At 43.8% G+C, this 15982-nt stretch overlaps 1 protein-coding gene across 1 annotated transcript in view; it reads right to left on the reverse strand.

The window, feature by feature from the left end:
* The window catches only part of slc37a2 (solute carrier family 37 member 2), a 72731-nt gene that overhangs the window by 11461 nt on the left and 45288 nt on the right, over window positions 1–15982 (reverse strand). The window contains exons 5-11 of the mRNA XM_072238385.1: window positions 15601–15736; window positions 12975–13051; window positions 9143–9309; window positions 4695–4732; window positions 3761–3904; window positions 2952–3042; window positions 1389–1451 (exon numbers count right to left, since the gene is read on the reverse strand). Of these exons, the coding sequence (XP_072094486.1) occupies window positions 1389–1451; window positions 2952–3042; window positions 3761–3904; window positions 4695–4732; window positions 9143–9309; window positions 12975–13051; window positions 15601–15736 (716 nt within the window). The remainder of the gene's footprint in view (window positions 1–1388; window positions 1452–2951; window positions 3043–3760; window positions 3905–4694; window positions 4733–9142; window positions 9310–12974; window positions 13052–15600; window positions 15737–15982) is intronic.

Here is a 15982-nt window from a genome sequence, read left to right on the forward strand (position 1 = left end):
ACACTTCTACAAGATCAGTCCCCTACACTCCAAGCAATAAAGTCCCAGTCTGCCAAATTCTCTCTGTATCTGGCCCCGACGTAATCTTGGCAACACACACAAAATGCCGGAGGAATCCAGCAGGCCAGGCAGCATCTATGGAAAAGAGTAAACAGTCGGCATTTCAGGCCGAGACCCTTCAGCAGGACCGGAGAAAAACAAAAGATGAAGATTCAGAGTTAGAATGTGGGGGGGGGGGGGGGAGGGAGAAACACAAGGTGACAGGTGAAACTGGGAGTGGGGGGGGGTGAAGTAAAGAGCTGGGAAGTTGATCGGTGAAAGAGATACAGGGTTGGAGAAGGGGGAATCTAATAGGAGAGGACAGAAGGCCATGGAAGAAAGAAAAGGTGGAGGAGCACCAGAGGGAAGTGATGAGTAGGCAAGGAGATAAAGTGAGTGAGGGAAAGGGGACATTACCGAAAGTTCGAGAAATCAATGTTCATGCTGTCCGGTTACAGGCTACCCAGACAAGGTGTTATTCCTCCGACCTGAGTCTGGCCTCATCGCAACAGTAGAGAAGGTCATGGATGGACATACCAGAATGGGAATGGGAAGTGGAAACAAAATGGGTGACCACTGGGAGATCCTGCTTGTTCTGGTGGACAGAGTGTAGGTGTTTGGCGAACCAGTCTCACTGGTATACAGGAGGCCACACCGGGAGCACAGGACAGAGTATAGGACCTCAACAGACTCACAGGTGAAGTGTCGCCTCATCTGGAAGGACGGTTTAGGGCCCTGGATGGTAGTGAGGGAGGAGGTGTAGGGGCAGGTGTAGCACTTGTTCCACTTGCAAGGATAAGTGCTGGGAGGGAGAAAAGTGGGGAGGGACCACCACCAAGCACATACTTCCCTCCCCCCACTTTCTGCTTTCCACAGGGGTCGCTCCCTACGCGACTCCCTTGCCTATTCGTCCCTCTCCACTGATCCCCACTTGTCTAAACTTTCAGACAAGTCTTTCACTGTACACCTGCTTCTCATCTTCAATGACTTTGTCAAACCAAATGTTTGAATGGATTCTTGTCCACAATTTAGTACATTCTTAAATTTGATTTGGCAAGTTTTCTGTCAATAAATTTGGTAGCCACACTGCTGTAAGAGACAGACCAACTTAAAGCATATATTTATGAACAATTTTTCACTATTCACTTCATTTTTCTGGGGGAAAATACCCAATTTTATTGGGAGGAGTTGCAGTAGTTTTCCTTGCTGTTTAAATAGTCAGTATCTGAAGTAAACTTGTCTTCATTGCTATGCAGAGTTAAGAGACCAAGCCCAACTTGCAACTCATTGGCTGATGCAACGTTGTCAATAAATCCCTCGTTTTAAGTTATCCACGTCTACAAACGTACCAATAATACCACCAACATCAAAGAGTGTCGAGAGGTCACCAGCAGCTTTGGGATTCAAATGAGCTGAAAGATGAAGAAAATAATTAGATAAGTTTGTTAACTCTGACTGTAAAAGTCCCAGCAAGCATAAAAGCAAGAACTTCTGCTCAGGTTCCTACCCAACTGAAGTGTGAGCAGTGACTCAGTTGGTTATACCCTCACCAACCAGACACTTCACAGACTACGTCCTACTCCAGGAAGACAAGCCCATAATCCAGGGTAGGCATTCCCAAATTAGGGTCCGCAGACCACTTGATTAATGGTAGGGGTCTATGGCATAAAAAAGTTTGGGAACCCCTGATCTAGGGTATTACCACTGTGTGGATGGAAGTACTTTCTTTCCAAGGAGAAACGGTTTTCTTGCACTTACAGACAGGTGTAAAAACAATTGACATTTTATTACTTTGAAGTTCTCCTTGTGTCTTGGCCATTACTTATCCCACAAATAAAATTACATAATTTTACAATCTGCTCATTTCCTCAACTGCCACCATTCTTTAAAGGCCTAGGATTGCCAGAGGTTGTGAAAGGTGATAGACCCCAACTGATAAATGAGATTACTGTAGTACATTCAATCACCTCCTGTGGAACAGAGTGTGGACCCTTGCCAAGCCAGCTTAAACCAGGAGAAGACCTTCGGCAGAACATCACACACGTTTAATGAAAGTGTGCTCCAAAATGGAGTGGGAGAAAGAATCCACAATCGGATATGTTCTACACGCACCATTAATGGTGCAGTATAAGGTAATGGTTAGGAAATTGGAAATATCCTGATCAAATATAGAGCTGGACAAGGCAGGTTGTGGACATACAAGGAGTGACAACAACACCCAACAACACGCCTTCCCACTGCACACAAGACATCACTGTCTTCAGCTTGGATGCACCGTCGCTCTGCAGAATGATGAGTGCCTGTGACCAAGTCTGAACTGGTCTCACTGGACAGAATAGCAAGAGTGAGAGTGCTTCTTTGGCAGCTGGTCCAGCCTTTGCCCCATTCACCATGGCATCCTACAACCTGACAGTACCAGGAAGGTGATATGGAGAAGCCATGGCTCACATCAGGAAATGGTTGGAAGAGAGTCTGGGAATGTGGGAGCTGCGCTCCAATCTTTTGCAGGAAAGATCCTGGTAGTCGTGTGCAAGGTGCTCATGGTGTTACCGTGTAAGATGCTTTCACACCTGACTTCTAATGCATTACTAACTTCCACAGTGGAAGCACACAGGTCCACAATGTGCATCAGCTCACTGGTGGCCGTCCACAAACCCAAGAGCCAGCAGTCAGCAGGCTCTAATCCATCACCGTACCCAAGGGTGGGTATGGCCTTCCATCTGGGACAGTGGCTGATACGTCCCCCAATCATCAACAACAACCCCTCCCCAACCAGCAATTCTAACATTTGCCAAATTGCTTGGCCTACCATTTCTACCCTTTCTTACAGGACCACTTTTGTAGTTCTGCATTGGTAAGCACTGTGGAATCCAATTGGAAACTTCTTGAAACAAAGGCCAGGCGCTACTCACCCACAGATGAAATATAGAGTGGCAACCAGAAGAGGAACGTGTAGCTGACAAGTTTGGCAAAGAGTAAACAGAGTGAAAACTCCACCACTCCCTGTACAAACAAGAAAAGCAGCTTCAATTATGCAAGAACATTACACTTGGGTGGGGGGGGGAAATGTACATACTAATTCAAAAAAATTACATAATACAAATGCTTTGAGAACTAAGTTTTCCCTTTGCTTCACATGATTTAACTCATATTCTTGAATGATTTCAATTTAACATTGAAGTTAGTTATAAATATGGTTCTGGTTTACAAGAACAGAAAATGTAAACACTCCGCATCCTTAAAAAGACAAACAGTTAATGTTTTCAGATCAAAAACACTTTATCGGAACTGGGAAAAAATGAAACGAGTTGTAGCAAAGGTGGGGAAGGTGAAAGACAGGATGGGGAATACGTCTGATCGTCCGAAGCTAGGTTTGCAGTGGGGATAAGTTGTCCAGGTCACAGGTTACTGAGGCAGTTAAAGAGCAAGAATGTAAAAAGGAGTGTGAAGATGTGAAAAATACAGGGCTGCGGCAAACATCCAGTAGATCAAGGGATGGAGAGAGAAACATCGAGCAACAATGCACAACCAGATGGATCCAAGAAAATACCACTTCTGTTACAGACAGAGAAAGTGAGCCAGTCAAAATTGTTGGATTCGATATAACGTTGTTCGGCCAAAGTTGGCCAATTCTATAAGTGTCATTACTTCCAGCTATGAGCATCACTTACACACAGGGAGTGATCACATTTGAGGATTGACCCGGGCCTTTGTTACTCACAGGTATTCTGAGTGCTCCCAAGAAGCTGATTGCTGAGGGCTGTGTGGTGTAGCCATTGGTATTGATACTTCCCTCGTCGTTGGGATTGGCGAAAATCTCATCCATGCTATCACGGCGTAACAACGGCTCCTGCTCCCTCTGGTCCTGTAACGTACAGCAAGGCTTTAGCTTTTATGCAGGTCAAGGGGGCAAAAATACAGTTTGTTCTTCTAGACCCTCCAATACTGCCTTACATTAGCTTCCAGGACAGGAGGTGGTGGCCAGTTCAAACCCCTTGCCAACGACTGCTGCAACGCTTACAAAGTTTCAATTGTTGCTGCATGTATACAGACTTTATTCTCGGTCTCAAATCTCTGGAGCCGCACAAATAGCTCAGTTAATGGAGCTGCTGCCTCACACACGGCTCCTGTCCCCATCTCTGTCGCTGTCTGCGTGGAGTTTGCACATTCTCCGAGACCATATGGGTTGGCAACTGGCAAACACAAAATACCCCTAATGTAGAGTTGGGTGGTAGAGTCTGGTGCGAGCGGATGGTGACGTGGGGAAAATGGGTTACAGGGAAAACTTGTGGGAGAATGGAATTACTCTGCGAGGCAGCATGGATTCAAAGGACTGAAACTGGTTCATTTTATGTTGTGAAGAAACAAGAGATACGGAAGTATACAGAAGTTTTTAGTCTTTGCGATGAATATACCTGATGGCATCCCAACCCCGAGAAACACAACCAGGTGGATTTACAAAAAACATTTCCCTCTTTCTCCCCAAAATAAATTCCCAACCCATGTTGTTGTAATGCTTGTCCTCTCCAGCACAGAAAGCACCCGAACTGAACGAGCTGCAGAATTGTACAGTGTGGGGGGGTTGGTGCAATGGTGTTGAGCCATTTTCATTAGCTTGTTGATTCAGAATTGTTAAGAGTGGTCAATCTGCTTACATGGTGTTGAGGTGAAGTACAGCCCACATCTTCGGGGTCTGGAAAGAAGACAACAAGGTTAAGAACATGGAACAGTACAGCTTAGGAAAGATCCTTCAGCCCATGATGTTGTGTTGACCTTTTAACCTATTCTGCAATTAATCCAACCCCTCCCTCCCACATAACCCTCCATCTTTCCTACATCCATGTGCTATCTAAGAGTTTCTTAAATTCATAAACACTAAACATCACCCATCAAACAGGCACATCCCAAGGAGCTCCCCCTCCCAATGATGGCATTTAAACAAACCAATTGTACCAGGCAGGTGCCAAGACTGTCGATAACAGCTGCCACACACAGGTCGCATCCAAAGTGCACGAGAGCTGTCACTGATTTGTCGTACCATTTCCCACAACTTACACACCCCACACTTTGAGGTAGTTGGGGGGGGGGGGGGAGAAGTGACAATCCCACAATTACCCGACCACCCCAAAGAAAATTTACCTGCACTCCAAATATCAGGACCAATTCAAATCCACCCAGTTAGATGAACCCAGTCCTCCCCATATAAAGCTCTGATTCCTCAGCCCTCCAACCCCACCTCCAGAGAATAGCAAAAGACTCAGGGATTGGAAAGGTGAGTTTTTTTGCACAAGTCTATAACCATTCTATAACATATCATTGACACTGCATACATTGCTACACATAACACAGGTAATTATTGGACACAAAGTGCCCACAATGTGCATCTCTTGGCCCCAACACTGCATGCCATTCAAAGCAGGCAATCCCTGCTTTTGAGGAGGAAACCAGAGGTCCATGAGCCAGTCCTCATTGGCCGTTCAGAGGTGGAGAGGGTCAGCAACTTTAAATTCCTCCGTGTAGTTATTTCGGAGGATCTGTCCTGGGCCCAGCACACAAGTGCAGTTACAAAGAAAGCCTCTACTTCCTTAGCAGCTTGCGAAAAGTTGTCATGCCATCTAAAACTTTGACAAACTTCTATAGATATGTGGTAAAAAGTGTATTGACTGGCTGCATCAAAGCCTGGTATATAAACACCAATACCCTTGAACGGAAATTCCAACAAAAAGTAGTGGATATAGCCCAGTCCATCACAGGTAAAGCCCTCCCCACCCTTGAGCACATCTACACACATTGAGTTCTGGTCATTTGGGCTATGCAATTATTTAGCTGGGATGTTCACTTTCCCTGTTATGGGCACGTGCACAAGGGTAGTTGGGGGAATGTTGGGTAAGAAAATGGCAGCTTAGTGTACCAAATATGAACGAAGAAAGTAAAGTTGTTAGAATGAAAAGAAAATCTTGTTTTTGATGTTTGAATATTATCTGTGGTAGCAGAGGATGGTTTCCAATTATAGGATCTCACTGACATTCAGCAAGAGCAAGCCTTATGAAAGCTGGAAAAATGGAATTGAAATATGGACAGGTTACTGATCTTGAGAAGAAGCAGGCCCTTGCAGTTATACTATCACTTTCAGGAAGAACAAGCAAGACTGCGATGAGAATTTCAGTGGAAGACTTGAACAAAGATGACGATATGAATGCACTAATAAATGCACTTGTCTCAGTTTTCCCTGAAGGAAAAAGGATCGGATTTATGAGGCATATTCAGACCTTGACAATTTTCAAACAGTTCTATAAATATGGCTGATATTATTGATTTTGAACAAAATTACAGTTGCATGTGTAAATACAAAATGGAACTTCCTGACACAGTATTAGTTTTTTTAAATTGTTGGATACCGTGTAAAGGATAGACAGCTAGACAGACAGACAATCAGAATTATTTTAAGTCAGGAAATGGCATATTTCACTGCGCAGAAATGACAGTAGCAAGCATAGTACCCAGAGTGACCGGGCGAGGGTGCCATTTCCTGCTACAAATCCACTAAACAAGTATGGCAAGAGATCAAAATGTGCTGTTTGTCAAAGTACTTATCACTGGGCAAAAGGCTGTCCACACCGAACTGAACAAGCCAAGCTAACTTTAAAAAAAATGACAAATGCGAAGATGTAGAAGAGTACCATATAACATTGTTTGCGAAAGAATCACTTACTAATGCAGAAACATCTGATATAGAGATTTTGATGATAGAATCTCTAGGATCTGCTGTTAAGAAAGCAGGGGGAGTATTGGATACGGAGAATGACCAAACAACGATGTTTCAACAGCCAGCCTCTCTTGAGCCCTGGATATTTACTGTGTGAATATTCTACATAAAGACATAACTGAGAATCAATGTGGGAATGAAGTATTAACTGTCACAGAGAACATGAGCATGACCCCAGATAAAAAATATGAGACGGGGGGAAAGTGTATTACAAAAGAGCAGACTGTACAGAATGGAAAGGTCCTGGAGATGTCATTGGTCAGGATGGAGTTGTGGTATTCATGAGACATGGAGGTATGTATGTGACAGTGCATCATTCCAGACTACGTAAAGCGCAAACTGAAAACCAGAACTCCATGGAGAATGACACAAGAAATGAGAAGAACTTACTTCATACCAGTGTCACATAGCACAGACTGTGCTGAAGGGAGTGCAGCTGGGGACTCAACATACTTGCTAGAACAGAAATCATCACAAAAGCAAAGACAACATGGAAGGTCTAGTCTTAAAAACAGGACAAAGTGTGAGACTTCTACACCAAGGCACTGGCATCTCATACAAAGCTGAGGTGTTAGGACAAGCAGGCAAAGCCACTGGAAGAAATAACGGATTGTTTGAGGAAGTCAGAGACAGTGGCCAAAAGACAATGTCTTCAAGATGGGTGTGCACCCTGAGAGAAACCCTGACAGGAATCATATCAAATGCATGCCTGGTGGGTAGAGGTTTTGAGGAACTGAACATAAAAGAACTCCACAAAGACTCACCAACATGTGCATCAGAGTCTCCCCAACTACTTCTCACAGTGATATGTCAAAAGCATTGACAACCCCATTTTGTGGACATAAAAATCAGCATTTTTACAGGAAATGGAGTTGTCATGGGACATTTACATTCAACCCCTATCTGAAGCCAGAAGCGAAGACTGTGGCAACTCAAAAAGTATGTGTATGGTCTAGCAGGTGCATCACTCTACTGGTATAAAAGAGTCAAAGAAAACGTTGTAAACAGGTAGAAAGACATCACAAGTGGATGCAGCCGTTTCTTACTGGCAAAATTCAGAATGTCATGTGATTGGAGTACTTGATCAAAGTACTTGCCGATCATGTAGATGCCTGAAATTTGGCATCAAGCACAAGAGATTTTCAGCTCTTTATTGGCAATCAAAAAGGATCCGAAGAGTTGTATGCTGGCAGAAGAAAGCCTTGCAATGTCTGAAGGAATTGACAATGCTGTTTTTTCTCTGTCCGCACTCTATTCTGAGCTTTTCCATGGTGACCCAAAGGAGGACGGTTTACAAATAACTTGTGTCACAGACAAAACTAGTCTTTGGTAGATGCCATCAAATCTACCAAGTTAGTTACAGAGAAGAGGCTTCGTCTAGAGATAAGCAGCATCAAGGAACTTGTCCAAGCACAGAAGATTCATCACATTCTATGGTCAACCACAAAGGAACAACCAATTGACTGTCTCACAAAGAAGGGGGCTCCAGCTCTTGAAGTGCTGAAGGAACTTAGTGAAGACATTTGGTGCCTTAACTGTATCAACATCAAGGGTTAGAACTAATTCCCATACCCTAAAGGACATTTCAGTTGCTATATATAATTTTTAGTACCCTGGAGGCACCAGGTGAGAGTATAGGCTATCTTTAAGAAATTTATTAAACCTAACAACTAGAGGTAAAAGTAATGAATCTAAACCAATGGACATATACTGATTGATATATATGAGTTGGGATGTTCACTTTCATTATGGGCATGCCTAATGGATGGTTGGGTAAGAGTGGCAGCCTGGTGTACTAAATGTGAACGGAGAAAGTAAAGCTGTTAAAATGAAAGAAAATTGTTTTTGTTGTTTGAATGTTATCACACGGAGTGTTGTCGCAGGAAAGCAGTGCCCATCGTCAGGGGCCAACACCATCCAGGCTATGCTCTCTGCTCGCTGCTGCCATCAGGAAGGTGGCACTGGACCCACACCACCAGGTTAGGGAACAGTTATTACCCCTCAACCATCAAGCTCCCGAACCAGAGGAGATAACTTCACTTGCACCATCACAGAACTGTTCCCACAACCCATGGACTCACTTTCAAGGACTCTTCATCTCACGTTCATGATATTTATTTATTACTATTACTTTTTTTCTTTCTTTTAAGTACTTGCAGTTTGTCTTTTGCACAATGGTTGTCCAAACTGTTGGTGCAGTCTGTCATTGATTCCATTATAGTTATTGGATTTATTGAGTCTTCCCACAAGAAAATAAATCTCAGGGTTGTTCATGGTGACATATATGTACTTTAATAATAAATTTACTTTGATGTACAAAAGCAACACAATACTTACACTCTACAAGAAAGAAGAAGCAGATTATTCCCATTCCTGCAATAATGGCACCAGGCACTATGAATGACAAACCCCAGGCAGAGGACACGAAGATTCCAGCGATCAAAGAGCCAAGAATATTACCGACTGATGTGTGAGAGTTCCAGATTCCCATAATGAAACCTCTCCTGTCAAGTTAAATGGGAGCAAAAATAACATTACACTCGTAAAATCATGATAAAGGATTTAACAAAGATGGTGACAGGTTGTTGTCTCAAGACCCTGAACAGAGTGTGGATTTGTTCAGAGTCTACCTGCCTTTATTGACTGAGTATTGCAAGCTGTGCCTGGGATTATTTGCTAGACAACTTTCTTCCCATCTTACTAAAGACAAGCTACTGTATGTTTATTGGAAAGCTTTGATATTCAGGGACAGTTGAACAATCTTGAGAGCAGATGATGATTTTTGCTAGAGATATGGAACCAGACAGGTAAAGCCGAGTTCCTCCAGACTGCAGCAGCTCTCGTCTCTCCAGGTAAAGTTACAGGTCGGCTTTCATTTCATTGAGCTTCAAGGGGCTGATTTTTTTTTTTTGCTCAGATACAAGAGACGTACGTCCTGCAAAGTGAGAACTTGATCTCTTTTCACCCCAAGAGTGACAGATTCAACATTTGAATGTTGAGGTACCTAGACCCCCATGTTCACCCGAGGGAGGATAAATCAGCTAGAGTTCATTTATCCAGATCCTCCTGCCTCCCTCATACAGGTGGCACAACCTCCAGGAAGGTGTCCCAGTCCAATCTCAATTTTATGGATAAACCTTCACAAACTTTCCTAAGATCAGCCAAGTTCAAAGCAGCAGTAGGAAAATCTGCCCAATTGCTTCCCTTACTGGTCAGCTGTCATTAAAGACACCTTTAATAGCCCCATCTTCCGGTCAAGATGGCGCCAGCGAACAATGCGACCTTGGAATGACATCTTCCAGATAGTGCACAAAACTGTTTCTTTCACTTCTTTTATGTCTTTTTCCTTTCAATGTGGTTCTGGTACTATTAGAGCATGTGATCTCCAGTTTGATGGTGTGATCTCAGGCCAATTGAGAGATCTGGCGCTTTGCTGTCTCCAAGAAGATTCCAGGAGGCGAGTAGCCTCGAGGTCAAGGAGCTTAGAGATGGGGCACAAGCCCATGATCAACTCCATTTCTTGCTGATCTCGCCAATTAAAGAGTCGAGGACGGTTGAAACACTGAGGCGAGCGAGTGTTCAGCACCATCTACCAGCCTCTTGCTCGCTGTTGCCGAAGGAAGGTGTCTGTGTGCGAGTCTCTCACTCGCTGCTCCCGAGGGAAGGCCCCTGCATTCGAATGGTCTCTCTCTCTCTCTCTCCCCCTCCCTCCTTCGATGTTGTCAGAGGACGATACCAAAGTTCTGTGTCGGTGGCTTATGGATTGGACTATAGTTTGATTGGACTCTTTCAATTTTCTTTTTATTGTCTGTGTTTTCACTCATTCTTTCTTGTTGCCATTTGCATGATTTGTTTGTTTTTTTTTGCGCGGGGGGTTGATGTTCTTATTGCCATTTGCGCTATTTGTTTTTTGCGTGTGGGGGGTTTGATGTTCTTGTTGCTATTTGTACGATTCGTTTCTTTGTGCATGGCGAGTTTTGATGATCTTGCCATTTGCGTGATTTGTTTGTTTGCACGGGGGGTTGATGTTCTTGTTGCTATTTGCGCAATTTGTTTTTTGCGTGTGGGGGGGTTGATGTTCTTGTTGTTGTCTGCATGTTTTTTTGTGAATGGGTGTGGGATTGATATTTTTCTTTTGAATGGCGTCCATGGTTCTCTTTGTTTCGTCGCTGTCTGGAGAAGGCAAATCTCAGATTGTATACGGCACACATACTTTGACAATAAATATACTTTGAACCTTGAACCCATTACTCCTGAAATGAGGCAATACTAAGTATCAAACCTGAGACCATTTCTGGGAAGCTTGATCATGATGTGAATCAAGTGAGTCTTTCAACCAAGAAAAAGTGACATAGAATCAGGAAAAGCATATTAATTTCAGCTCCTTCGAGTGATTTTTCTTGCCAAATTACAATGACAGAATTTAAAATCATGCAGGTTTCACAGCAAAACAAAGACTGTACTATCTGCACTCTACACAGTAGAGAAGGTCATTCAGCCCACTTCATGTGTCAACTCTTTGGAAGGAGTCAATTACCCTCACTTGCTTGCACTTTCCCATATTTTATTTTCTCAGTTTCTTATGACATGAAAGCAAGACTTTTGGTTCATCAAGTAAATGCCAGCTCAGAGCACTGCCATCAATCCTATTCCCCAATGTATTTCCCCGTAATCTATTCTCTCTCAAATGCCCATCAAATCCTGCCAGATTCTCCTTCACCTGCATTAGGGGTACTTTATAGTAACCAATTAACCAGCTGATCAACACACCTTTGGGATGAAGCAGGAAATCTGAGCACTGAGTGGCAATCCGTATAATCCCAGACAGAACGTGCAAACTCCACATAGATAGTACCAGTGGTCTGGGCTGAAAGCAGCTCACAGGGCTAGGCGGCAGCAACACTACTGATCAGCAAATCTCGCTTTTGAAGAGCGTGCAGCGGACCACAAGAAACTGCAGAGGTTTGTGGACACAGTTCAGCATATTACAGCCTCCCCTCCATGGACTCTCTCCATACTTCTCGCTGCATCAGGAAAGCAGCCAGTATAATCGAAGAGCCCACTCAACTTAGGCAGCCTCTGTTCTCCCCTCTTCCACCCAGGCAGATGACACAAAAGCCTGTGAGCCTTGGTACCTACTGTTATAAGGCTGTCAAATTGTTCCCTGGTACGGCAAGTTAAGACTCTTGATCTCACAATCTACAGTCTCATTATGATCTTGCAGCTTATTGTTTACCTGCAATATATTTTCTCCATATCTGTTGCAGTTTATTCTGCATTGTTAATGTTTTATCCTGTCTGACCTCAATGCAGTGAGTAATGATTTGATCTGTACGAACAGCATGCAAGACGAGCTTTTCACTGCACCTCAGTACATGTGACACCAAATTCCAATATGCTTATTTTCTTTAACGACTGTGCTGGAATGCATTATAGCACATCACCTTTCCTGACCAGTCACAAGTCACAACCTGAAGCATCAATTCTCTTTCCACAGATCCTGCCTTACCTGCAGAGTCTTCCCAGCATTTTATGTTATATTTCCAGTATCCATAGGGTTTTAGTTTTGATTATTTTTCAAAGTTTCCATTATATCTCCAGTTCGGCAAAATGGGATCTCAGAAACCAATAGTAACTTAAGAGTTTCAGTTCAGGTTTGCTTGTTGTTTTTAAAAAGTTGGTCATGTAAGTGAACTGAAAGGGTTATTCTCGAAAGGCACTGGTTTACCCATTTCCTTAAGTGGAAAAAGCCTGTCATTCTTTGGTCTCTATCCACCTCATGCCCATTGTTATGTTACTGATTACGCTGTCTCTGTAATAATCATGAGGCTACACTGGAAAAGTTGCACTGGCACTTCTCAAAGTCATGGGGGTAATTAGTAAATTCCAAAGCTACCAGCAAATACACACATTTACTAAGAATAGAAATAAATATATTTGGGCCTTAGCAATCCTAAAGTAACAAGGACAAGATCCAGGAAGGTGAGGGGCTGACTCACCACAGGAAAGATATTTCACTTCTTCTTTCAAGGGGATTATCTATCCACAAAACCAATTCATGTGACAAGATAGCTTGACACATGACACCACGTTAATGGCCTCTTACATTAAAGTCCCGAGCATGCAAGCATTTTTTTTTGGTGCAGAGTCAGCAAAACACAATACATACTTCCCTTTTCCGAACCAGTTACCCACGCAAGCGACAACAGCTGGCCACCCTGTGGTCTGCACCAAGCCATTTGCAATCTGTGGGGGGAAAAAAATGAACAAACGACACAAATGAGTGAAAGTAAGTGACTCACAGATAAGACTTAAACTGATATTAAAGACGTTAGCAGCTGGGGTAAGAGTTGCAACACTGAACATGTTCAGCTCCTGGCAGAGGCAGTGGGAAAGGCAGGAGGTCAGCGAGCTGGCCTGTCTGTACACGATGTTGTCAGGGAAGCTTGGCCATACAGCATAGAAGCAGGCCCTTCAGCCTGCTGAATCTGTGTCCGACATTTACAATAACCCCACACTGATCCTTTTACATTTGCCCCATGTTCCACATACTAGGGGCAATTTACAGTGGTTGGTCTAGACATCTTGGGACATGGGAGGAACCTACAGGGAGATCCGGCAGAGTCCACACAGACAGCACTGGAGGTCAGGACTGAGCCCAGGTCACAGGGAGATCCACTGCCTCACAACTCCAACTGCTCCACTGAGTTGCCCTTTAAATTCTGGCTGCTCAGCGTGCTGCACTCTACAGGCCAATGTTCCAGCAGTGAAAAGATGACCAATCGGAACAGGGCAGTAAGAGTCAGCCCAGAGGCCTGCACTTCGATCACAGCAGTTCCAACTCACGTATCCCTCAATGCCCTCGTCTAACAGCCTTGAAACTCACCTCAGACTTTTGGGAGAGAGCGCTCCATGTTGCCATTTGTCTTTGTGTGAAGAGAAGGGAATAACGGGGAAGAAAAACAGCTTGCATTGAAAGACAGGCTCCACTGCCACTAAAATTAGAATATTTGATCAAGCAGCCATGTGTAATAGTTTACTTTATCCCAGTTTTCTCTTTCACATTCATGTTCTTGTAAAATTTCTCTCCAAAATCAGTCACAAACTCCTGGATACCAACAGGACAGGTGACCTGCTCTCGTTGCTCCTTGTAACAAGCGTAAAGGATGTGGTAGCACTGGATAGAGTGGGGAGGAGATTGCCCGGGACATTGTCAGAGATGAGCATTTCAGTTCATTGGAGGGGCTGGGCCTGTTTCCAGGGAGCAGGGGAGGCCAAGAAGGGATGTAACTAAGGGGCATTATAAAATAATGAGAGATATACAATAGGGTAAAATGCAGGGATCTTTGCCCTCAGAAGGTAGATAAAACTGGAGGACATACGTATGCAAAGGAGGAAAGTAATTTAGAGTGGATCTCAAGGAATCTTTTAGAATCAGAATTAATATCACCTGCATATGTCGTGAAGTTTGTTAATTTAGCGGCAGCAGGACATTGCAATACGTGACAAATATATAAAAAAAAAGTAAAAAGTATATATATTAAATAGTTAAATTAAAAATAGTAGCACAAAAGCAGAAATAGTAAAAGTGAGATAATGTTCATGGGTTCAATGGGTTAGGAATCCGATGGCAGAGGGGAAGAAGCTGTTCCTGATGGTAGCAATGAGAAGAGGGCATGTCCTGGGTGATGGAGATCCTTAATCACGGACGCCACCTTCCTGAGGCACCGCTCCTTGAAGTGTCCTGGACACTATGGAGGCTGATACCTATGATGAAGCTGACGAAGTTGACAACTTTCTGCAGCTTACTGCGATCCTGTGCAGTAGCCCCCACCCCCATACCAGACAGTGATGCAGCCAAAGAATGCAGAGTACCGAGAACGTACTGCTGGAAATGGCGGAGGAAGCAGGTAAGTGTTTATGCATCTAGACAAGCACTTAAGTTGCAATGACTGTGGGCCAAGTGGAGATTAATATATAGATGGGTGCTCACTGGCTAGCAGGGACACGATGGGCTGAATGGCTCATTTCCATGCTGTATGACTATGCTTGAAAGCAGTGAAGCAGCTCATCTCGTTCCTTCCTCCCTCACCTCTACAGCCTCAAAGCTGGTGAACTGCTTTGCGATGTTTGTGAAGGATTATGAACCTAGTTCTTTTATAACCGATCCCTCAGCTTCCACCTTTTAGACTACAAGACACAGGAGGAGAATCAGGCCATTTTGGCCTGTTGAGTCTGCTCCACTTTCGATGCGTTGCTTGGTTTACCAATAACTGTCCCTCTGCCCGAGCGTCCCTGCAGCAAGAGCAGTGCAGAGTGACAAGAGGGTCAGGCTTCTACCCCAGAGCAGAATGCACACAAGTGCAAATGGAAACAAGCAAGGTGAATACCGAGTTGAACTAAGACCGTGCTACTGTGCAATCCTCACTGTGTAAATTCCCGCTGAGAAAGAGGTGACGGGCAATGTATTGATTGCTTCAACAAGCTGTAACAAGTGCAATCACATTGTACAAGTTCCATCTAGTTGTAAGTGCATCAAGCAAAATAGAAACCTGCTACTCAAAACCTTTCGACCAAGCAACTGATTCAGCACTGTAACTTCTGCAAAGTAAAATATATCCCTCATAATTTTAACGTGCATCTGAAATGGCTGACTAAATGGAAACAGGTGAGCTCCACAATCAGGGCAGGATGAAAAAAAACATAGGTAATGTGCTCGGGGGAATCTGCAGTCTACAGCCTCCTCAGAGAGCCCTTGCCGGTCAGTAGGCTCCTGACTACACAGTTGCACTGACCTGCATAAACACGTAGAACCAGATGCTGTGGATCTGCCAGTAAAATCCACATCCAAAGAGAGCGGTGAACAATCCACTGAGCAACATCCCAACGGTGAGGTAATAGCGCAGAGGCAGACGCTCCCCAAATATACCACTGGAAAGAGAGAGAAATCTGCCTGAGTGTGAGGAGAATGCAGAAGTAACATCCCGTCAGTGTATAAAGTACAGCTACTGGACATGGGGCATCATTCAGTTTGTGTAATTAAATAAAAGTTCAGCTACATGCAACTGGTGATTGAAATTTTTATTCAAATAAATGCCAGAAATGGCTTCCTTTTCCACATTTTCTTAAATTTCAAACCATTAATAAAAATCACAAATTATGATGATTGGAGAATTA

Source organism: Mobula birostris, chromosome 20 (genome assembly GCF_030028105.1).
Source record: "Mobula birostris isolate sMobBir1 chromosome 20, sMobBir1.hap1, whole genome shotgun sequence".
In the NCBI taxonomy this organism is placed as follows: domain Eukaryota; kingdom Metazoa; phylum Chordata; class Chondrichthyes; order Myliobatiformes; family Myliobatidae; genus Mobula; species Mobula birostris.